Below are 18,129 nucleotides of genomic sequence, written 5' to 3' on the forward strand. Positions count from 1 at the left end.
ATTCCTAAATCTCATCAGACAGTCTCAATCTCCTGTACAGACAGACTTCTCTAATAGTTACAGGCCCAGAAAAGATGTTTAGGAAAAGGTTTCATTTCCTTTTAATGAAGATACTCTTTGACCTCTTTTGAGAAATGGCACCACTTGAACTTGTACTGCTGAAATGCTGTAGTCTAAGTAGGTGAGTACCAAAAGCTACCTGTAGGTTAATAGACAGTTATATCCATGTTTTTTGGCATCTGAACTGTTAATTATACTCACTGTGCTTTCAGTATTTAAACATGGAGCAGGACAGCATTTCACCACTGCAGCACTTTGTGGTGGCAAAGAGGACAATCAGTGCTGTGTTTCACCAGCTATTGGAGTTTGTTAGAGATTGTTCAGATTTTGTAGAAGGTAAGGACAAAGTTTTCTGCAGGATATTTATTAATGAATACAATGATCCATTACATTATGACCACCTATGCAATAACCTGTAGGATCCGCAAAACAGCAGCCACACAGCAAGGTATTAATTCGGCGAGGTGGCGATACGTTTCCTACAGTATATGTATGTGGTACCATAATGTCAACAGCAGGTCCTTCAGTTCTCGTACATTTGCGGGATGGTGGTGATGTAGCACAAATACGCTTTTCCAAGTCAAACCAAAAATGATCAACTTGGTGATTTTAGAGGCTAAGGCATTAACAGAAATTCACCATCATGTTCCTCCTCAAACCACTCCTTGACTGATCTGGCAGTGTGGCATGCCGCAATATCCTGTTGGTAACGTCCTTCACCGGCAGGGAACACAGTTGCCATGAGTGGGTGCACTTGGTCAGCAACGATGTTCAGATACCCAACAGTCAAGTCAAGTCAATATTATTTGCGTAACGCTTTTAACAATGCAAATTGTGTCAAAGCAGCTTTACATCAGCTTGATACAAAGCTGGGTGGCTTTATATCAGCTTTACAGTATTTGGACGGGGAAATAGTTTGTCGAAATAGTGTCATTCTCCTCTGGCCAGACAAAATCAGCAGTTTAAATCTAGGCTGCAGCAGAGTCAGATTGTGCAAAGGATTAATCTGGTTCCTGTGGTCTTGTCCCGATGGCTGTCTAGGAGACAGGGTCTTCACTGGGGATCAGTCTCTTGACAGCTGTCAAGAATTGTGTTATTGAGATAATGGGGCCGAAAATGCCCCAAGAAAACATCATCCACAGTACTGTATAACCAGCCTGTGTCTGCCCAGCAATGCATCCAGGTGCCATATATAGACTCTATTGGTAATCTGGTGTTAATGTTTAAAAAATATATGGTTTATGTGTTGTTGTTTTTAAGTTATCTCCAGGTAATAAATAAATAAACTATATGAAAAATGCAGTACTGATTGACATATCATTTAGTATAGAAACTATAAAATATATTTCCTGAATTATTCTGTGATAAAAAATGGGGAAAGGGTGTTTGTAGTAGCCTTTATAAACCAATCATAAAATTGTAATTAGGAAAACATTGAACAAAATTATTGTAGCCCCTTGCTGCAGCTAACCATGCTTCCACAGGCTAGATATACTGATATACTGGACAATAAACAACAGCTGTGCATGATCTCTTCACGCCGTTTTCTTAAAATAATAATAATTCAATAATATAAGTTTACAAGCACACCGCTCCGCTGAGAACTACACTTACCGGCAGCCGCGGACCTTATTGAAGGCATCCTAAAGGTGTCTGAACCATAGACTGACGGTCTTGATATCTCAGCACTTTAAAGTTCATAGTGCGACCCATCTCCTTGGACCTCTGCTGTCCAGATGCGGTGGGCTCGTTCGATCTCTATCGGCCTGTTTGAGAGCGAGGGGATCCACTTTGGAAGCATTTCTTGGAGAAAGCATATTGCGTCACCTCCCTCACGGTTCGGTGAAAGACCAACAATTTTAACGTTGTTGCGTCTTTCTCGGGCCCCGTTTACATTAGTGCATTTTCGTTTTAAAACGGCGTTTTAGGATGAAAACGATCAACGTTTACACTGGCGTTTCCGTTGCGATTCAGAAACGATCTCCGTTTACACTACACAATCCGAAAACGCATGTCACATGACCATTCATGCAGGTACAACCATAGTGGGGGTGCTGAGGCGGGTGCACAGCCCTGTTTTTTTCTGTGGGCAACTGTTTAACTGTTGGGAATAAAAAAAAAAAAAAATCGTATTTACGCTAAGTGTAAATAGCCCACCTTGTTGGGAGAGGCTATTTACACTAACTCCATCCACCAACATGTGATTACGCTAATCAACATTACATAAGATGCTTGCCAGTCATCAGATTCAGTGACGTAGATGGTAAACCTTTGATGCGATCAACCCGGGTAAGATTCTGCCTTCTGGCAAACTTTTTTTTCTCCCTTTTCAAATTTCAAATCACACCAGAAACGCATTTATTTTTTAGAAAAATGAAGGAAATAATCAAAAAGTTGAAAATAAACTATCGGGTAGGGTTAGGGTAGGTATGCTTGCGCCAATGTTAATTATATTTAGTTTACGTTGGCTGTTTTTCTATCTATTTCTATCTGCTCTTTGAAATATTTACCCTTTGCCCGTTAATTTAACATTTGTAAGAATTAAAGTTAGTAAACTGATGCATACTGTTGCCAAATCATGCACGCAGCACTTCCTATGCTTGCTTTTATGTTTATGAATGTTATGTTTGTGTTGTGTGATCTGTAGGTTGTGGCTATGTGATACTTCTTAAAAGTGGAACATGGAAATCTCATTGAAGGCTACTGAAAAAAAAACGTTTTATATTTGTTTAAACGCTTAGGCAAATGTATTTCCCGTGTGCAGTCAATGTCCTGGTGTATGGGCTATGCAGTGTTTTCAGCGATTTAGTTATTTATTTAATAATAGATAAATAACTAAACTGCTTTGTCAATGCCAGCGAAATGGCGTCCGCCATGTTTTCGCTGCAAGTTGAAGATTTAATTCGTTTTCCAGTTGGGTTTTCACAGGCGAGGATGCAGCTTTCTTGTTAGCATTCATCTTGTTGAAAAGTATATTTAGAATGTTTAATTTGAATGTTTTGACCTATTAGATATTAATAAATGAGGGAGCGTGCCAGGAGCTCTAAAGATCTGTAGCCATCACGTATGAGGCGTCACGTGATCTCCCGGTGAACTATCCTTTTTAATGAAAACCTCTTCCTGGCTGTGTCCAAATTCAGGGTCTGCATCCTCCTTAGGATCCTTCCTACCCGGTTGAAGGAGGAGGGATCCTCCGACGTCCGCAAAACCCGGAAGTCGGTGTTTGTGAATTTGGACAGCCTACCCTTCTTTCAGTTCCCTCCCTTACCCGTTGCTCATATCCTGTCGCCTAGCAACCGTGACAGCGCCAAGCAAGAAGCGGGAAAATGGACAAACAAAGAGTTATTCTCCTCATTTTAATTCTTTTGGAAGAAATAAAGCAATTAAATACTTTCTTTGCTCGTTGTCGGAGAGTTTTTTATATCAGACTACAAGACAGTCACATCCAGGTAAGCCATTATAGCCTATTTTTATTTGTTTTTAAGTATTCTACTAATTTCTCCTACAAATTCATTGAGCCGAAGCATAAACTTTAGCTTGTTTTGTCAGAGAAACTCCTCTCCCACTCCGCTACCGCTCGCTTCGTCCGCCATTACGCTCTGCCGAAAAGAATTATGGGATAGGTAGGACGGGAAAGGATCCACCACATCCATCCTTCCAATTCGGGGAAAAGGAGGACGTATTTGTGGGCCGCATTTGGAGGATCCTACGAATTTGGACAGCCTTCGTCGCGGCGCTGTGACGTAACATCCTTCAAATGAGTACTCCGAAGGATGCAGACCCTGAATTTGGACACAGCCCCTGAGTGCTCACGACCTTAGACATGGCTAAGGGTTCACCTTTCAGCAGAACAATGACCCTAAGCACACGGTTAAGACAGGAGTGGCCCAGACAAATTCCAGACTTGAACCCAATTGAAAATCTATGGAGAAACTTGAAAATGTCTCTCCACCAACAGTCCCCATTCAATCTGACTAAGCTTAAAATAATCTGCAGAGAAGAATGGCAAAAAAAAAAAATCCAGGTGTGCAAAGATTAAAAAAATATCAAAGATATAAAAATCTATTTTTGCTTTGTCATTGTAGGGCAGGGCTGTCCAAACCAAACTCGGTCCTGGTGGGCTGGTGTCCTGCAGAGTTTAGCTCCAACCCTAATTAAACACACCTGAAGCAGCTAATCAAACTCTAAAGCCCTGTTTGGACGGTAATTTTTTCTCGGGGGGACGTAAGTGATTTTCACCATTTACAGGGAGTAGTTGGTGATTTTAATGCTGTCCGAATCCAGGATGTCTGTGTTTTTCTCTCACCACCCCCGTAAAATTCCCTGGCCGAATTACCTACGACACCAAGGTCTGGTGGTAATTTAATTGCCATCCGAATCCACATCTCTGAGTTTACGAGAAGAAATCGATTCAAAATTCAGTGTTTAAACCCTTTTTGAGCACTCCCGAACAATGTACGGTAACTGTTGTACTTCAGTGTAATTTGCACACATATTTATTTCTGAAATGCTGGAAAGTATTTAAATGAACAATACTTCATGACTGCCCCACCACAGCGACTAGGAGCAGAAAGAGAAGAAAAGCACGTAAACATTCGAAATGGGTCTTTATTATGGCAGCAGCAGGTATGCAATACAATTTTAAAATGTGTGTTATAAACAGATATATATATATATAGCGTATAATTACAGTGGGGCAAGTAAGTATTTGATACACAAGTTTCAAGTTTTCCCACTTACAAAGAATGGAGAGATCTGTAATTTTCATCGTTGGTACACCTCAACTGTGAGAGACAGAATATTAATAAAAATCCAGAAAAATCACATTCTATGATTTTTTAATAATTAATTTCCATTTTATTGCATGAAATAAGTTTTTGATACAATAGAAAAATAGAACTTAATATTTGGTACAGAAACCTTTGTTTACAATTACAGAGGTCAGACGTTTCCTGTAGTTCTTGACCAGGTTTGCACACACTGAAGCAGGGATTTTGGCCCACTCCTCCATACAGGTCTTCTCCAGATCTTTCAGGTTTTGGGGCTGCCGCTGGGCAACACGGAGTTTTAGCTCCCTCCATAGATTTTCTATTGGGTTCAGGTCTGGAGACTGGCTAGGCCACTCCAGGACCTTGAAATGCTTCTTACCGAGCCACTCCTTAGTTGCCCTTGCTGTTTGTTTGGGGTCATTGTCACGCTGGAAAGACCCAGCCACGACCCATCTTCGATGCTCTTACTGAGGGAAGGAGGTTGTTGCCCAAAATCTTGCGCTACATGGCCCCATCCATCCTCCCCTAAATACGGTGCAGTCGTCCTGTCCCCTTTGCAGAAAAGCACCCCCAAAGCATGATGTTTCCAGCCCCATGCTTCACGGTTGGGATGGTGTTCTTGGGATTGTACTCATCCTTCTTCCTCCAAACACAGCGAGTGGATTTTATACCAAAAAGTTACATTTTGGTCTCATCTGACCACATGACCTTCTCCCATGCCTCTTCTGGATCATCCAGATGGTCTCTGGCAAACTTCAGACGGGCCTGGACATGCGCTGGCTTGAGCAGGGGGACCTTGCGCGCGCTGCAGGATTTTAATCCATGACGCTGTAGTGTGTTACTAATGGTAACCGTTGAGACTGTGGTCCCAGCTCTCTTCAGGTCATTGACCAGGTCCTCCCGTGTAGTTCTAGGCTGATCCCTCACCTTTCTCAGGATCATTTATACTCCACGAGGCGAGATCTTGCATGGAGCCCCAGTCCGAGGGAGATTGACAGTCATCTTGAATTTCTTCCATTTTCTAATAATTGCACCAACAGTTGTTGCCTTCTCACTAAGCTGTTTGCTTATTGTCCTGTAGCCCATCCCAGCCTTGTGTAGGTCTACAATTTTGTCCCTAGTGTCCTTAGACAGCTATTTGGTCTTGCCCATAGTGGAGAGGTTGGAGTCTGATTGATTGAGTGTGTGAACAGGTGTCTTATATACAGGTAACGAGTTCAAATAGGTGCAATTAATACAGGTAATGAGTGGAGGATAGGAGGGCTTCTTAAAGACAAACTAAGGTCTGTGAGAGCCAGAATTCTTGCTGGTTGGTAGGTGATCAAATACTTATTTCATGCAATAAAATGGAAGTGAATTATTTAAAAATCATACAATGTGATTTTCTGGATTTTTTTTGGATTCTGTCTCTCACAGTTGAGGTTTACCTACGATGAAAATGACAGATTTCTCCATTCTTTGTAAGTGGGAAAACTTGACAAATCGGCAGTGTATCAAATACTTATTTGCCCCACTGTATATACAACTATAGCGTGTCTATTTTCCTATTTTTAAACAGGAGATTTAAATAATCAAATAATAAATAGGATTATACATTATAAAATATGCTTGGAATAATAAGAATACATTTTACACAATAATAAAATTAATATTATTTACAGCACACAATCATGAGATTGGCCACATGAGCAGCGCGTTCCCTCGTTCGTAGGATCACAGAACTCGCTCCTCCACTGTGAATAAATCACCATCTGAATCCATGAGATTTATCGCTGAGGTGATATGTAAATGGATTTTTACAGACGTCTATATGAGAAACAATTACCGTCCGAATCGGGCTTTACTAGGCATACTAGAAGCAAAGTTAAAAGCTTCCATGCAGGTGTGTTGAGGCAAGTTGGAGCTAAACTCTGCAGGACACTGGCCCTCCAGGACCGAGTTTGGACAGCCCTGCTGTAGGGTGTAGATTGATGTTAAAAATGTTTAAAGCGTTTTAGCATAAGGCTGCAAAATAAAATATTAGATATGAAAAAAAAAAACTTCATATCAATCAGCTAAGACTGGTCCTGCTCTTTACTGTATGATGGTATTTAACGTGTGGTACCCAGAGACGTGGAAGAGTGAGGATCTTGAGCATGTAGCAGAGGAAATACAGTGTCTGCAGATCCAGGCCTGCTCCAGGAAACTAACCGTCATCAAAGATGTGCTAGCCCGCAGACATATGAAGGTGGCCTTCTTTGGCAGGTACAACTACAGTTATGACTAATCTAAGTTTACTGGTATCTAAACCAAATGTAACAACAGGCTAGCAGAATGAAATGGATCATTAATGTTTGCTTTAGCTCTTCAGCTGTTCAGCCAAGGTTTTTTTTTTGTGCACATAGTTACTTTATACAAATCCAGAAGTGAGGCAACAAAAACATAAATTTAATCTCTCTGTTTTTTTCTCTCTTTTATCTCTAGTTTGGTTTGAGATAATATTGAATCAGACGAGCTAAATGGACAGTTTGTTACTGGGTGTTACTGTGTTATATGTTGTTTTTCAGGACCAGTAATGGAAAGAGTACAGTAATTAATGCCATGCTGAGGGAACGGGTTCTGCCCAGTGGAATCGGCCACACCACTAATTGTTTCCTGAGTGTGGAGGGCACAGATGGGGAACATGCCTACCTTACCACTGAGGACTCTGAAGAGAGGAAAAGCATTGAAGTATGACGCAAGTTTCCAGAGCTTATTATGTTTGTAAACTACATTAATTTGAGCTATTTAATCCATAAAAAGTATTACAGTATGGCATAAGGACAGTTTTAGGGGGAGTGTATGATAATATATACGTATGTCCATTTTTATCAAATGAAAAGTTATATAGTTTCTATCTTTAGTGGATTTTACTGTTGCTTTCTAAACTAATGCCATGGCAAGTTATGTAGGACATGTTGTATCTCACTTTTCAAGAAAGTAGCTTTATTTATTTTCTAGGCATTTTTACTTTTATTTTGATAGAACAGTTGAGCAGGAAGCAAATTGGGAGAGAGAGTGGGGGTGGGATCGGGAAAGGTCCACGAGCCGGGACTCAAACTTGGGACACCCGTAGCACAACAGCACCATATGTCGGTGCGCTGCCCACAAGGTTACCGGTGCAATCTTGTTGAGCCTTAAAGTTTGTCTTTATCATACAGACAGTCAATCAGCTTGCCCACGCTCTGCATATGGACAGAACCCAAGACTCAGGCTGTCTGGTCCGAGTGTTTTGGCCCAAAGCTAAATGTGCCCTGCTGAGAGATGATCTGGTCCTGATGGACAGGTATGGACCCCTCTATGGGTTGTCAGAGCTGAATTAAGGTTCAATAGACTTTGCAAGGAATTCCACCAGGTTTGATGTGTTGTGAAGAGGGCCAAGTAAAAGCACCAATGGATTTTGGCAGTGCTGTTCTAGGTATCATGGGTGGTAAAAGCCTACTTGGTTTACTGGAAAACTTGCTTCATTTCCAATTTCTGTTTGCAAAAATGAAAATCAGACTCCAAATTGCATGATCTAATTAGCAATAAAGAATGAAACGTGTGTAGTTTGATGAAATATTAATAACCCACACTCTTCTCACTCTGCAGCCCAGGAACAGATGTCACATCAGAGCTGGACAGTTGGATTGATAAATTTTGTTTAGATGCTGATGTCTTTGTGCTTGTGGCCAACTCTGAGTCTACCATAATGAACACTGTAAGTAGACAAACAGAGTAATCACTACTCAGTACTCGATATACATAATAAGAAAATGTCTTCTTTTATTTGTATCAGTCAGTAGGCTATTGGATATGTAATTGTGAATGTACATTGCCACTATTTTTAACATTTAGATTCTAATTTAATTTGTATGTTGAAAAACAGATTACTAATAATTTAATAACATGAATGATTAACATTGTGACATTGTGAATAACATTGTGATGCCTTTAAATTTTATTAAAATTAAAATTATTTGTTGTTTTCCTTTCTTTTACCTAAATGTTCTTGTTTTTATTTGCTTCATTCTACTTCGAAAGGAGAAGCACTTTTTCCACAAAGTGAATGAACGCATATCAAAGCCCAACATTTTCATCCTAAATAATCGTTGGGACGCGTCTGTCTTAGAGCCAGAGTATCTGGAAGATGTAAGTTTAAGGGCCCTATATCATACCTTTCAGATTTATAGGTTCAAAAACACTTTTGCCCACAAAAATTGCCCAGCAGTGCTTAACAGTTGAGAAGATATGAAAATATATTGAAAAAGTTTAACTATAACTATTTAAAAATAAGTTTCTAAATGTTAATTCTGTTGATTTGTTACTGCTTCACTGCATTTTTAGGTGCGGAAGCAGCACATGGATCGCTGTGTCAGTTTCTTAGTGGAGGAGCTAAAGGTAGTGGAATTTAACAAGGCACCTGACCGCGTCTTCTTTGTCTCTGCCAAGGAGGTGTTGAGTGCCAGGATCCACTGTGCCCAGGGAATGCCAGAGACTGGTAGGCTCCACTACTTTGATCACACAGTGCAGAGCCTTCTGCTTTTGACACTGTTCTGGAGGGAGACCAGGAATAACTAGGCCTAGCCAAGTTAAAAATGAGTCTAACAACCATAAAACACTTTGAGACAGATGCTAATAATTCTTGGAGTGGCCCAATGATATCGAGAATGGTATTTGAGGTGCAACTTCAAGTGTGGAAAAAATATGCCAAAATGATGCTCCATCACACATGCTTCATTTCATATTTTATATATTGGTGGTATCATGGGGACCAAATGGCGCATATGCTTTTTATTTAAAGGTGGCGCTTTGGCTGAAGGATTCCAAGAGCGACTGATGGAGTTCCAGAGTTTCGAAAGAACATTTGAGGTGAGAATGTGCTCAAACTGTGGTGACTGGCTCCAGGATAATCGTTGTCTGACAATGAGGCTGAAAACAATGAAGATTAAGAGGAGCTTCATGGAAAATGAGTCTTAGTCTTGTCTGTATGCTGTTTAGACTAGATGAGAATTTATGATGGCTTTACCCAGAAATGGTGTGATGTGGTGACGGTCTCCTTAAGCAAGCTGGTTTGCATCGATTCAGGCCATGTGCTGCTGGCTCCCAGATGTGTGAGATATTTGGTGTTCCTCATAGATTCCAGGCAGCCATTCCTGTAGTAGCAATCCTTGAGCCAAGTTAGCGGATTTGAGTAGGTGAGCGTACCTCACATTCTTGTGATCCAGGGATGAAAATTCACAGTAATCTACGATGGCATTAATAGATGGGTCTGTTGTGATTCAGCCATGGTAGCAGCTAATGTTGAGAGTGGAAAGCATCAAAATGTGTTACTCATGTATAGGCATAGATAAAATCTTACAGTTGGAATCATGTTTTGATTAGTTTTAATCGTGACGTGATCTTTGATTAGTATGGCATACTGATGGCTCAAGAACATGCTTCATGGATTCCACAGGAATTTATATCACAGTCTGCCGTGAAGACCAAGTTTGAGCAGCACACAATCAGAGCCTGGCAAATCATTGAGTCAGTCAAGGCTATCATGGATGCCATCAATATTTCTTCAGCAGAAAAGAAGTAAGTTCCAAAACCTGTCTGCTTTACAATGGAGGGTCTCTTTCCAAGCTCCCAACGACAATAATTGGTACCACTATTGAACCAAGGTTCTCTCAGTCAGTCAGTGCAAAACCATTTTGTTCTTTAGCATGGTATTTTGTTGTTGTTGTTACAAATGGAATGTTCTGCTTTTTGAATATCTGTAAATCCATAGAGTGTTCTCACTAGAAGAGCGTGAGGCTCTAATGGATCGGCTGGAGTTTGTGCGAAATCAGCTCAACTACCTAACCGAGGACATAAAAGACAAGATAAAGGCCATCACTGAGGAAATGGCTGAAAAGGTAACCTGCAAGTTCCACCAGAACCAACATAGGCGGAGTGCCTGTAAGGCTGGGCAAGGCTAAAGGCCATTGCACACCGAGTCCGAAATTTCCGCATGCGTTTTTCTGTTTTTTTGTATTTCCCACCCTTTCCTATCAAAATGCATGCTACGGATGCGAAAACGCAGAAAATCGAACCTGATCCGAATTTTTTTTTGACGGACGAACGTTTCTGAGGCAGTGTGCAAACGTGATTGACACAACGTGAGGTTGTATTTATTTTTTAACGTGCAAATATTTTGGACTCGGTGTGCAGAGACCTTTAGTCTTTTTCTGGGCACTGATCGGAAATTAACTATGGTGCTCACAAAAAATGCTCTTATTTGGCTGTGGTGAATAAAGTGAAAATGAAATGAAAAATGTTAATGGTGGCATGAAATTTAGAACCATCCAGATCAGTCATTACTGAAATTCCAGATTTTTGTTCAGTGCACTGACTAAATTCTGCACTGTCGCAAATTTCCTCATGATAAACAATAAAATGCAGATGTACGTACAATGAAAGTAACTTTTTATTAAATTGTGATTACATTGCATACAAATATTTTATGACGTGACACTCATTTCTGGTATTTGCCTAAAAAGACGAGTTTTATGATGTGTGTATTTGCAACCACTTTTGATGCTCCAATGCAAAATAAACCATCTATTCTTCATTTTATTGCAAGAATAATACAAGATTCAGTGACATAGTACTGCACACCTGTTAAATATGTAAAAATCTAAAATATGGTGTAGTTTTGTGTAGCATGCAGTAAAAAGTAAACAGGTTCACAATTGTGACATTTATTCTGCTGCTTGAATTCTCACAAACGAACATAAGTTATGCCTTATAAGTATTAAATATGCTTTGGTCAATATAAATTATTTTGACCAATGTTTTTCTTCGATTTTCCACCAACTGCAACCGTCAAATCTATCCTATTGGCAAGGCAAAGTTGACTGCTACTTGCGAAAAAGCAATTTGGCACGTTCGCCTGATAACTTGAAGTATTGGCCTATTGTTAAAGCGTATCTTAGCCATCAAAACCTTCAAATTCATGTTTGCCGCATTCAAGGCAGTAGTACCTCCACCAGTAAGATACTTATTTTGGTTGAGTAGCATCTAACCTCATGTTTTCTACATGGTGTTGAAAAGGCTAATTGAATTCTCACTGCTGCTCTTCTAGGTGTCCAATGCCATGGCAGAAGAGATTCGTTGCCTGTCTGTTCTTGTGGATGAATTCTGCTCTGATTTTTGCCCTGCCCCGAATGCCTTAGCCCTGTACAAAACTGTGAGTTTTTTTTTAAAAGTAATTTGTTAAAGCCATATTAGAAAAAAAAACATGAACTTCTGAAGCATGAAACATAATAACAACAACAATAATAATAATGATAATGTTTATTTTATATATATATTTAAATTTATTTTATATTTCTGCAAACTCATGGTCGCTTTACAATATAAAAACAGATAAACATGAAAGCAGACAGAAAAACAAATTAAAGATAAACATGAAATCCATGGCATGAATCAGATCATACAGTCAGAGATCAGAGAAACAAGAATGGAAAAGATGTGTTTTAAGGTGGGTTTTGAAATCTTGTAATAAAGAAAGATCACGAATGTGTTTGGGATTAGAATTCCAGAGTGTGGGGCCAGAGACACAAAATGCTCGTCCACCAAACGATGCTAACTTGTGGTGTGGAATTAACAGTAGACCAGTATCAGAAGATTGTAGTGTGTGAACTGGAGAGTAAGTATGAATGAGATCAGAAATATACAGAGAGGCGAGACCATGAAGTGCTTTGTGATGAGGAGTATCTTGTATTGAATACGATAACGGACAGGTAGCCAATGAAGTCTGTGTAGATTGGGAGTAATGTGAGTTCTGGATATATAGGAGCTTATTTATTGTTTTGTTTGGTAGACCATAGAAAAGAGAATTACAGTAGTCAATTTGAGAAGTAATGAAGGCATGAACTCAGCATCACTTATCTTTAAGAAGGGACGTAAACGAGCGATATTACAGAGGTGAAAGAACGCAGATTTAGTGAGAAGAAATGTGAGGTAGGAAGGAGAGAGAGGAGTCAAAGATTATACCCAGATTTTTAATTGTAGTGGAAGGTTGACCCAAGGTACCATCAATGTTAACACTGTCGACACAGAAGTGAGCTACATTTTTTGGTGAACCAACAAGAAGTAGATCTGCTTTATCAGTGTTTAGTAAGGTAAGAAGTGAACCAAGATAGGGCAGTTCCAGAAATACCTGTATGAACTCTGCAGTGACAGATGTCTGTGTGATCAGTGTAACTAACAGCATTGATAAACTGGTCTCTAATGTCCTGCTGTTCCCCACGCACAGGAAAGGTTTACTTAAGGCTATAAATATTGTTCTTTAATTAAACTAATTTACAGGTTTTTACACAGCTGTATACCAAGACACAACGGTGCATACATTTTGTGCTTAAATATGCATAAATATGTAATAAATCCTGTGTAAAAGTATTTAATGTCATATCTGCACAGCACTCTCAATGTACATTTTTATGCTATATGTGACACTTCAGATTCTGTTAAATAACATGTTAATCAGTTAACATTATTTTAAATGGATTATACAATTTGGAATGAAAATAATAATAATCAGATCCACAGACACATACCATATATATATATATATATATATATATATATATATATGGGCCATTCTACAATTGGTGCAAACTGCTGTCCCACAACCAAAAAACACATTTAAAAAGCTTTTAAGTAATGAAATTTTAGATTTTTATTAAGATCCTTCTATATATTGAAACCCACAATAATATTTAAAATATTAGTAAGCTAAATATATATAAAATCATCATTTACTGGGTCCTTTCTGTTGTGAACCTCGAACCCTAACCCCTAAAGGAAAATTATATTGAAATAATTTTTGTATTTATTTTTTTTTTATTATTGTTTTTTAAAGTATCTTTTGTATTCTTTTAAAAATTCTTTTGAAGTTCAAAAAATATATTTATTTTATATTTTCTTTGTAACTTTGTAACATCGCACCATCTGGTGTTTCCAGACAAGTTCGCTGGTTCCTCGGACAGGGCGGGGCTCAGCATCTCATCTGAAGCGCCAGCGGATGGCAGGATATCGATCGCTGCATCGGAGGATGAGCTAGACTCTGGAGGTCCGATTCGGCTGCGCTGCCTCTGTCAGGAAGAGTGGCGTTGCCCGAGTCAGATCCAGGGCTGACTGCTATGCTTTCCTGGGCCGCTGAGAGCGTCGGGCTGCACTGGAGGCCTGCTCCTTGTCCCGAATGCTCAAGGCTGGAGGACTGGTTCCTGGGGGCGCAGGCCGATCATCGGCAGTCACCTCAGGTTCCATTCTTCCCAGAAGTGCATGAGGAAGTGACTAGCTCTTGGAGGGCACCTTTTTCTGCCCGAAACAGAGCTAGTGCTTCTTCCGCCCTCACTGCCCTCGATGGCGGGTATCTACCTAAGGGGTTTGTGGAGATCTCCCCAGTTGAGCGCGCTATTGCGGTGCAGCTTTGCCCGCGGGGCACCACCGCCTGGCAAGGTAATCCACGCCTCCCGTCCAGGGCTCGTGGATTCTCGTCCGTTTCAACGGCCGAGGCTTACAGAACTGCTGGACAGGCCGCCTCTGCCCTGCACGCCATGGCCCTCCTACAAACCTTGTACAAACGTTGAAGCAGCTGTACGAGGGCAGTTCTGACCCAGGTTTGATGTAGGAACTGCGCACAGCGACGGACCTTGCCCTTCGGGCAACAAAAGTCACAGCGCAGCCCCTCGGTCCACTCTGGTGGTCCAGGAACGCCACCTATGGCTCGACCCGGCAGATATGAGCAAGTCCGACAAGCACCGCTTCCTGGACTCCCCGATCTCCCAGGCAGGCTTCTTCGGCGACGCGGTGGAGGGCTTTGCCCAGCAGTTCTCCGTCGCACAGAAGCGGACAGAGGCCATGGGACACAAAGTAAGTGTCGCATCATGACTCAACCCCACTTCGGGACGCGTTGCCTTCTAAGTCGGGTCCCTGTGCTCCACTTCGCTGCCCCACCGTTCAGGGGCGTTCAGTTCACCTCTGTGTTGAACAAAGATGCTCCTGTCTTGCGTGCAGAAATCGCGGTCCGGCTGGCAAAGAGCCAGTCCCTGCAGCCGAGATGAATTCAGGGTTCTACAGCCCCTACTTCATCGTACCCAAGAAAGGCGGTGGGTTACGACCAATCTTGGACCTGCACGTTCTGAACCGGGCCCTTCACAAGCTCCCGTTAAGGATGTTGACAGAAACGCATCTTTCAATGCATCCGTCACTTCGTTTGGTTCGCAGTGATCGGCCTGAAGGATGCGTACTTTCATGTCTCGATCCCGCTTTGCATTCGAAGGGCAAGCATATCAGTACAAGGTCCTCCCCTTCGGGCACCTCAGCCGGTTGAGGCTTCGGGTGAACAGGGAAAGGAGCAAACTCTCCCATGGGCAGAGGATCTCTTTCTCGGTATGGAGTTGGACTCGGTCAACCTCACAGCAGGTCTCTCAATAGAACGTAATCCATTGATGCTGAAACAGTTCCACTGAACAAGTTTCAGAGGCCCCTGGGGCATATGGCATCCGCAGCCGCTGTCACGCCGCTCGGACTGCTTCATATGAGACCGCTTCAGCGTTGGCTTCATGACCAGGTCCAGAGATGGGCATGGCGACGCGGCACGTACCGGGTCTCAGTCACCCCATCCTGCTGTCAGACCTTCAGCCCGTGGTTGGATCTTGCTTTTCTTCGGTCAGGAGATCCCCTACTGCAAGTGTCCAGGCATGTTGTTGTATCAACAGATGCCTCTGCCATGGGCTGGGGTGCCATGTGCAACGGGCATGCAGCTGCGAGGCTCTGGACAGGGCCCCGACTGCAGTGGCACATCAATTGCCTCGAGTTGCTAGCAGTATGGCTTGCTCGGCACCGCTTCAAAACGCTGCTACACAACAAGCATGCACTGGTCCGTAAGGACAACACTGCGACCGTTGTGTACATCCCTGGCTGAGACCTTCTGCCATCTCTGCTGCGTAGTTATCTCACCCCAGGCTGGCTGAGTCTACCTCAGAGACTTCTATATGTAGTACTGCCCATGGCCAGTCCATATGTGTAATCTCCACATGGTACCTCCTTTACGCTGGACGTTATGTTGAACTCGACTGACTGAAAGGAAACGTCTCGGTTACTTACATAACCCTCGTTCCTTGAAGGAGGGAACAGAGACGTAACGTCCCGTCGCCATAGTTTCTGTACCACCGCTGTACGGCCGGGGCACACAGTCTCGGCTCCTTAGCGAAAAACTGATGTGCGTTTGCACGCGCTATCCTTTTATACCCGCGCATGGTGAAACACGCACACCAGCTGTCATTGGCCTGTTTTATTAACACTCGAAGGTGATTGGGCTCTCGGGCGAGATCCCATTACGTCAGTCACTCTGACGTTACATCTCCATTCCCTCCTTCAGGGAACGAGGGTTACATACGTAACCGAAATGTTTTTTGTTGTTTATTTTGAAAAGATAATTATAATAGGTTTTTTTTTCATTATCTAAAACCGTAAAAAGACTATAATTGTGTTTATTTGCATTTTGCAGAAGCTCATGGCCTATGTGGAGGAGAGAATGGTGAAAAATTTGGACTTGCACTGTTCCAGCAGTATAAATGGCTACGTGCTGTCATCTCAGAGAGACATCATGGGTACACACTCATGCACAGTTTTCACTTCAGACACAAAGTCTCCAGTAAACAAGCTTTGCCTGGCAAAGGATATTTTAGACTGCAGTCAGCATTGACAGTCCTGTCCTGTCATTATCATGCCTAGACACTCTGCGTCCTCTGCTGCCCCCTGCTGCCCGAGGTCAACTACACCTCCCCAACAGGAAGTTCAGTATTACCTATGACCTGAATTTTGCCAGCCTCTGTGAAGACTTTGTGGAGGACATCAACTTTCATTTCTCACTGGGTCTTACATTCTTGGTGAACCGTTTCCTAGGGCCTGGTAAAGCAAAACAAGCTTTGAGCCTATTGGATCAAAAATCGCAAGTAACTGTCCAAGTGTTTTTGTTTGTTTTGTTTTACGTGTGTGGGGGGGGGGTGCACTTGCTTTAATGATCTCTAATAGTAAACATATCAAACATAAATAGGCCTAAAGTGATGCAATATGCTTTATCCACAGGTCACCTCTTCCTCTGCTAACTTGAGAACCCAGGCCCAGGAGGAGTTGGCTATGTCCATGGCAACAGGGCTGGTCTCTCTCACTTCCAGAGCATCAGTTGGCATGCTGGTCATTGCTGGAGTGGTAAAATATATCAGATTAAAAATGCTTTATACCAGGAAGGGCTTCGGGTGCCAACTTCTTTAAGTTTTCTAACATTCATTATAAATACAATCATGTAAAATATATTTGTGTGATGCCATTTTTGGACAGGTGTGGCGTTCTGTGGGATGGAGGGTTATTGTAGTTTCTGTGAGTCTCTACAGTTTGCTATACCTGTATGAAAGACTGACCTGGACCAACAGCGCTAAAGAGAGGGTGCTTAGGCAGCAGTTTGTGGACTTTGCCACTCAAAGACTGCAGGCCATTTCACACATTATCAGCAGTGACTGTGGACAGCAGGTGCAACAGTGAGTGACATACCTAACAAAAATTCTGTTATCATTTACTCAACCTTGTACCATTCCAAAGGAGATGTTTAACAAAAGGTTCTGGCTACTCTTTCCTCTGAATAGGGACTGAAGTTGTGAAACTTAAAAAAAAAAAAGAATTACATTTGACTCCACTGCTTCATATATTTATAAGGACATCTATTGTGAGTTTCTCTGAAAGCATACAAAGTACGGTTTTCAGTCCTAGAGAATATGGAATATACTGGCCTTTGCCGTTTACTCTTTTGTAAAATTTGATTCTAAAGGTGCAGACACATTCATAGACAAAATTGTTTATTGTCAATAGTAAAACAAAAATGGAAGCACAGCTCACACACAAGTCACTTTTAAACAACGCAACCTTCTGTTGGTCAATTCAGGAAAACTTGAACCTGTTGTGAAATCTGCATTGGGAAAAAAATTTCACCCTCACAAAGAATTTTGATCTCGTTGATTCCTAATGAAATGATTAGGAATCATTTAAATCAAATTCTTACAACAGTGGTAAATGTGTGTCCAGTTACATCAGCAGCATTCTATGAAATTTTGTGAGCAAAAAAAGGTCGTCTATAGTCAATAGTGTAATGAATGTATGAAGCACAGCTCAAATCCAAGTCACTTTCAAACCAAGCAACTTTCAATTTCCCCATGAAACTTATGCAGAATCTGTATGGGGAAATTTTTGTCCTCGCATGTAATTACCATTAGTA

The 18,129-nt window shown here is 41.5% G+C and overlaps 1 protein-coding gene across 1 annotated transcript in view; it reads left to right on the forward strand.

Moving 5' to 3' along the window:
• The window catches only part of LOC306881660 (mitofusin-1-like), a 20,426-nt gene continuing 2,297 nt past the window's right edge, over nt 1-18,129 (forward strand). Inside the window, exons 1-16 of the mRNA XM_079435847.1 lie at nt 1-181; nt 273-396; nt 6,938-7,073; nt 7,376-7,538; nt 8,009-8,133; nt 8,439-8,547; nt 8,871-8,978; nt 9,174-9,327; nt 9,631-9,698; nt 10,285-10,406; nt 10,600-10,726; nt 11,935-12,039; nt 16,369-16,471; nt 16,596-16,816; nt 16,950-17,072; nt 17,202-17,398. Of these exons, the coding sequence (XP_079291973.1) occupies nt 282-396; nt 6,938-7,073; nt 7,376-7,538; nt 8,009-8,133; nt 8,439-8,547; nt 8,871-8,978; nt 9,174-9,327; nt 9,631-9,698; nt 10,285-10,406; nt 10,600-10,726; nt 11,935-12,039; nt 16,369-16,471; nt 16,596-16,816; nt 16,950-17,072; nt 17,202-17,398 (1,976 nt within the window). The 5' untranslated portion in view covers nt 1-181; nt 273-281. The remainder of the gene's footprint in view (nt 182-272; nt 397-6,937; nt 7,074-7,375; nt 7,539-8,008; nt 8,134-8,438; nt 8,548-8,870; nt 8,979-9,173; nt 9,328-9,630; nt 9,699-10,284; nt 10,407-10,599; nt 10,727-11,934; nt 12,040-16,368; nt 16,472-16,595; nt 16,817-16,949; nt 17,073-17,201; nt 17,399-18,129) is intronic.

Source organism: Barbus barbus (genome assembly GCF_936440315.1).
Source record: "Barbus barbus genome assembly, chromosome: 15".
NCBI classification, from domain to species: Eukaryota; Metazoa; Chordata; class Actinopteri; order Cypriniformes; family Cyprinidae; genus Barbus; species Barbus barbus.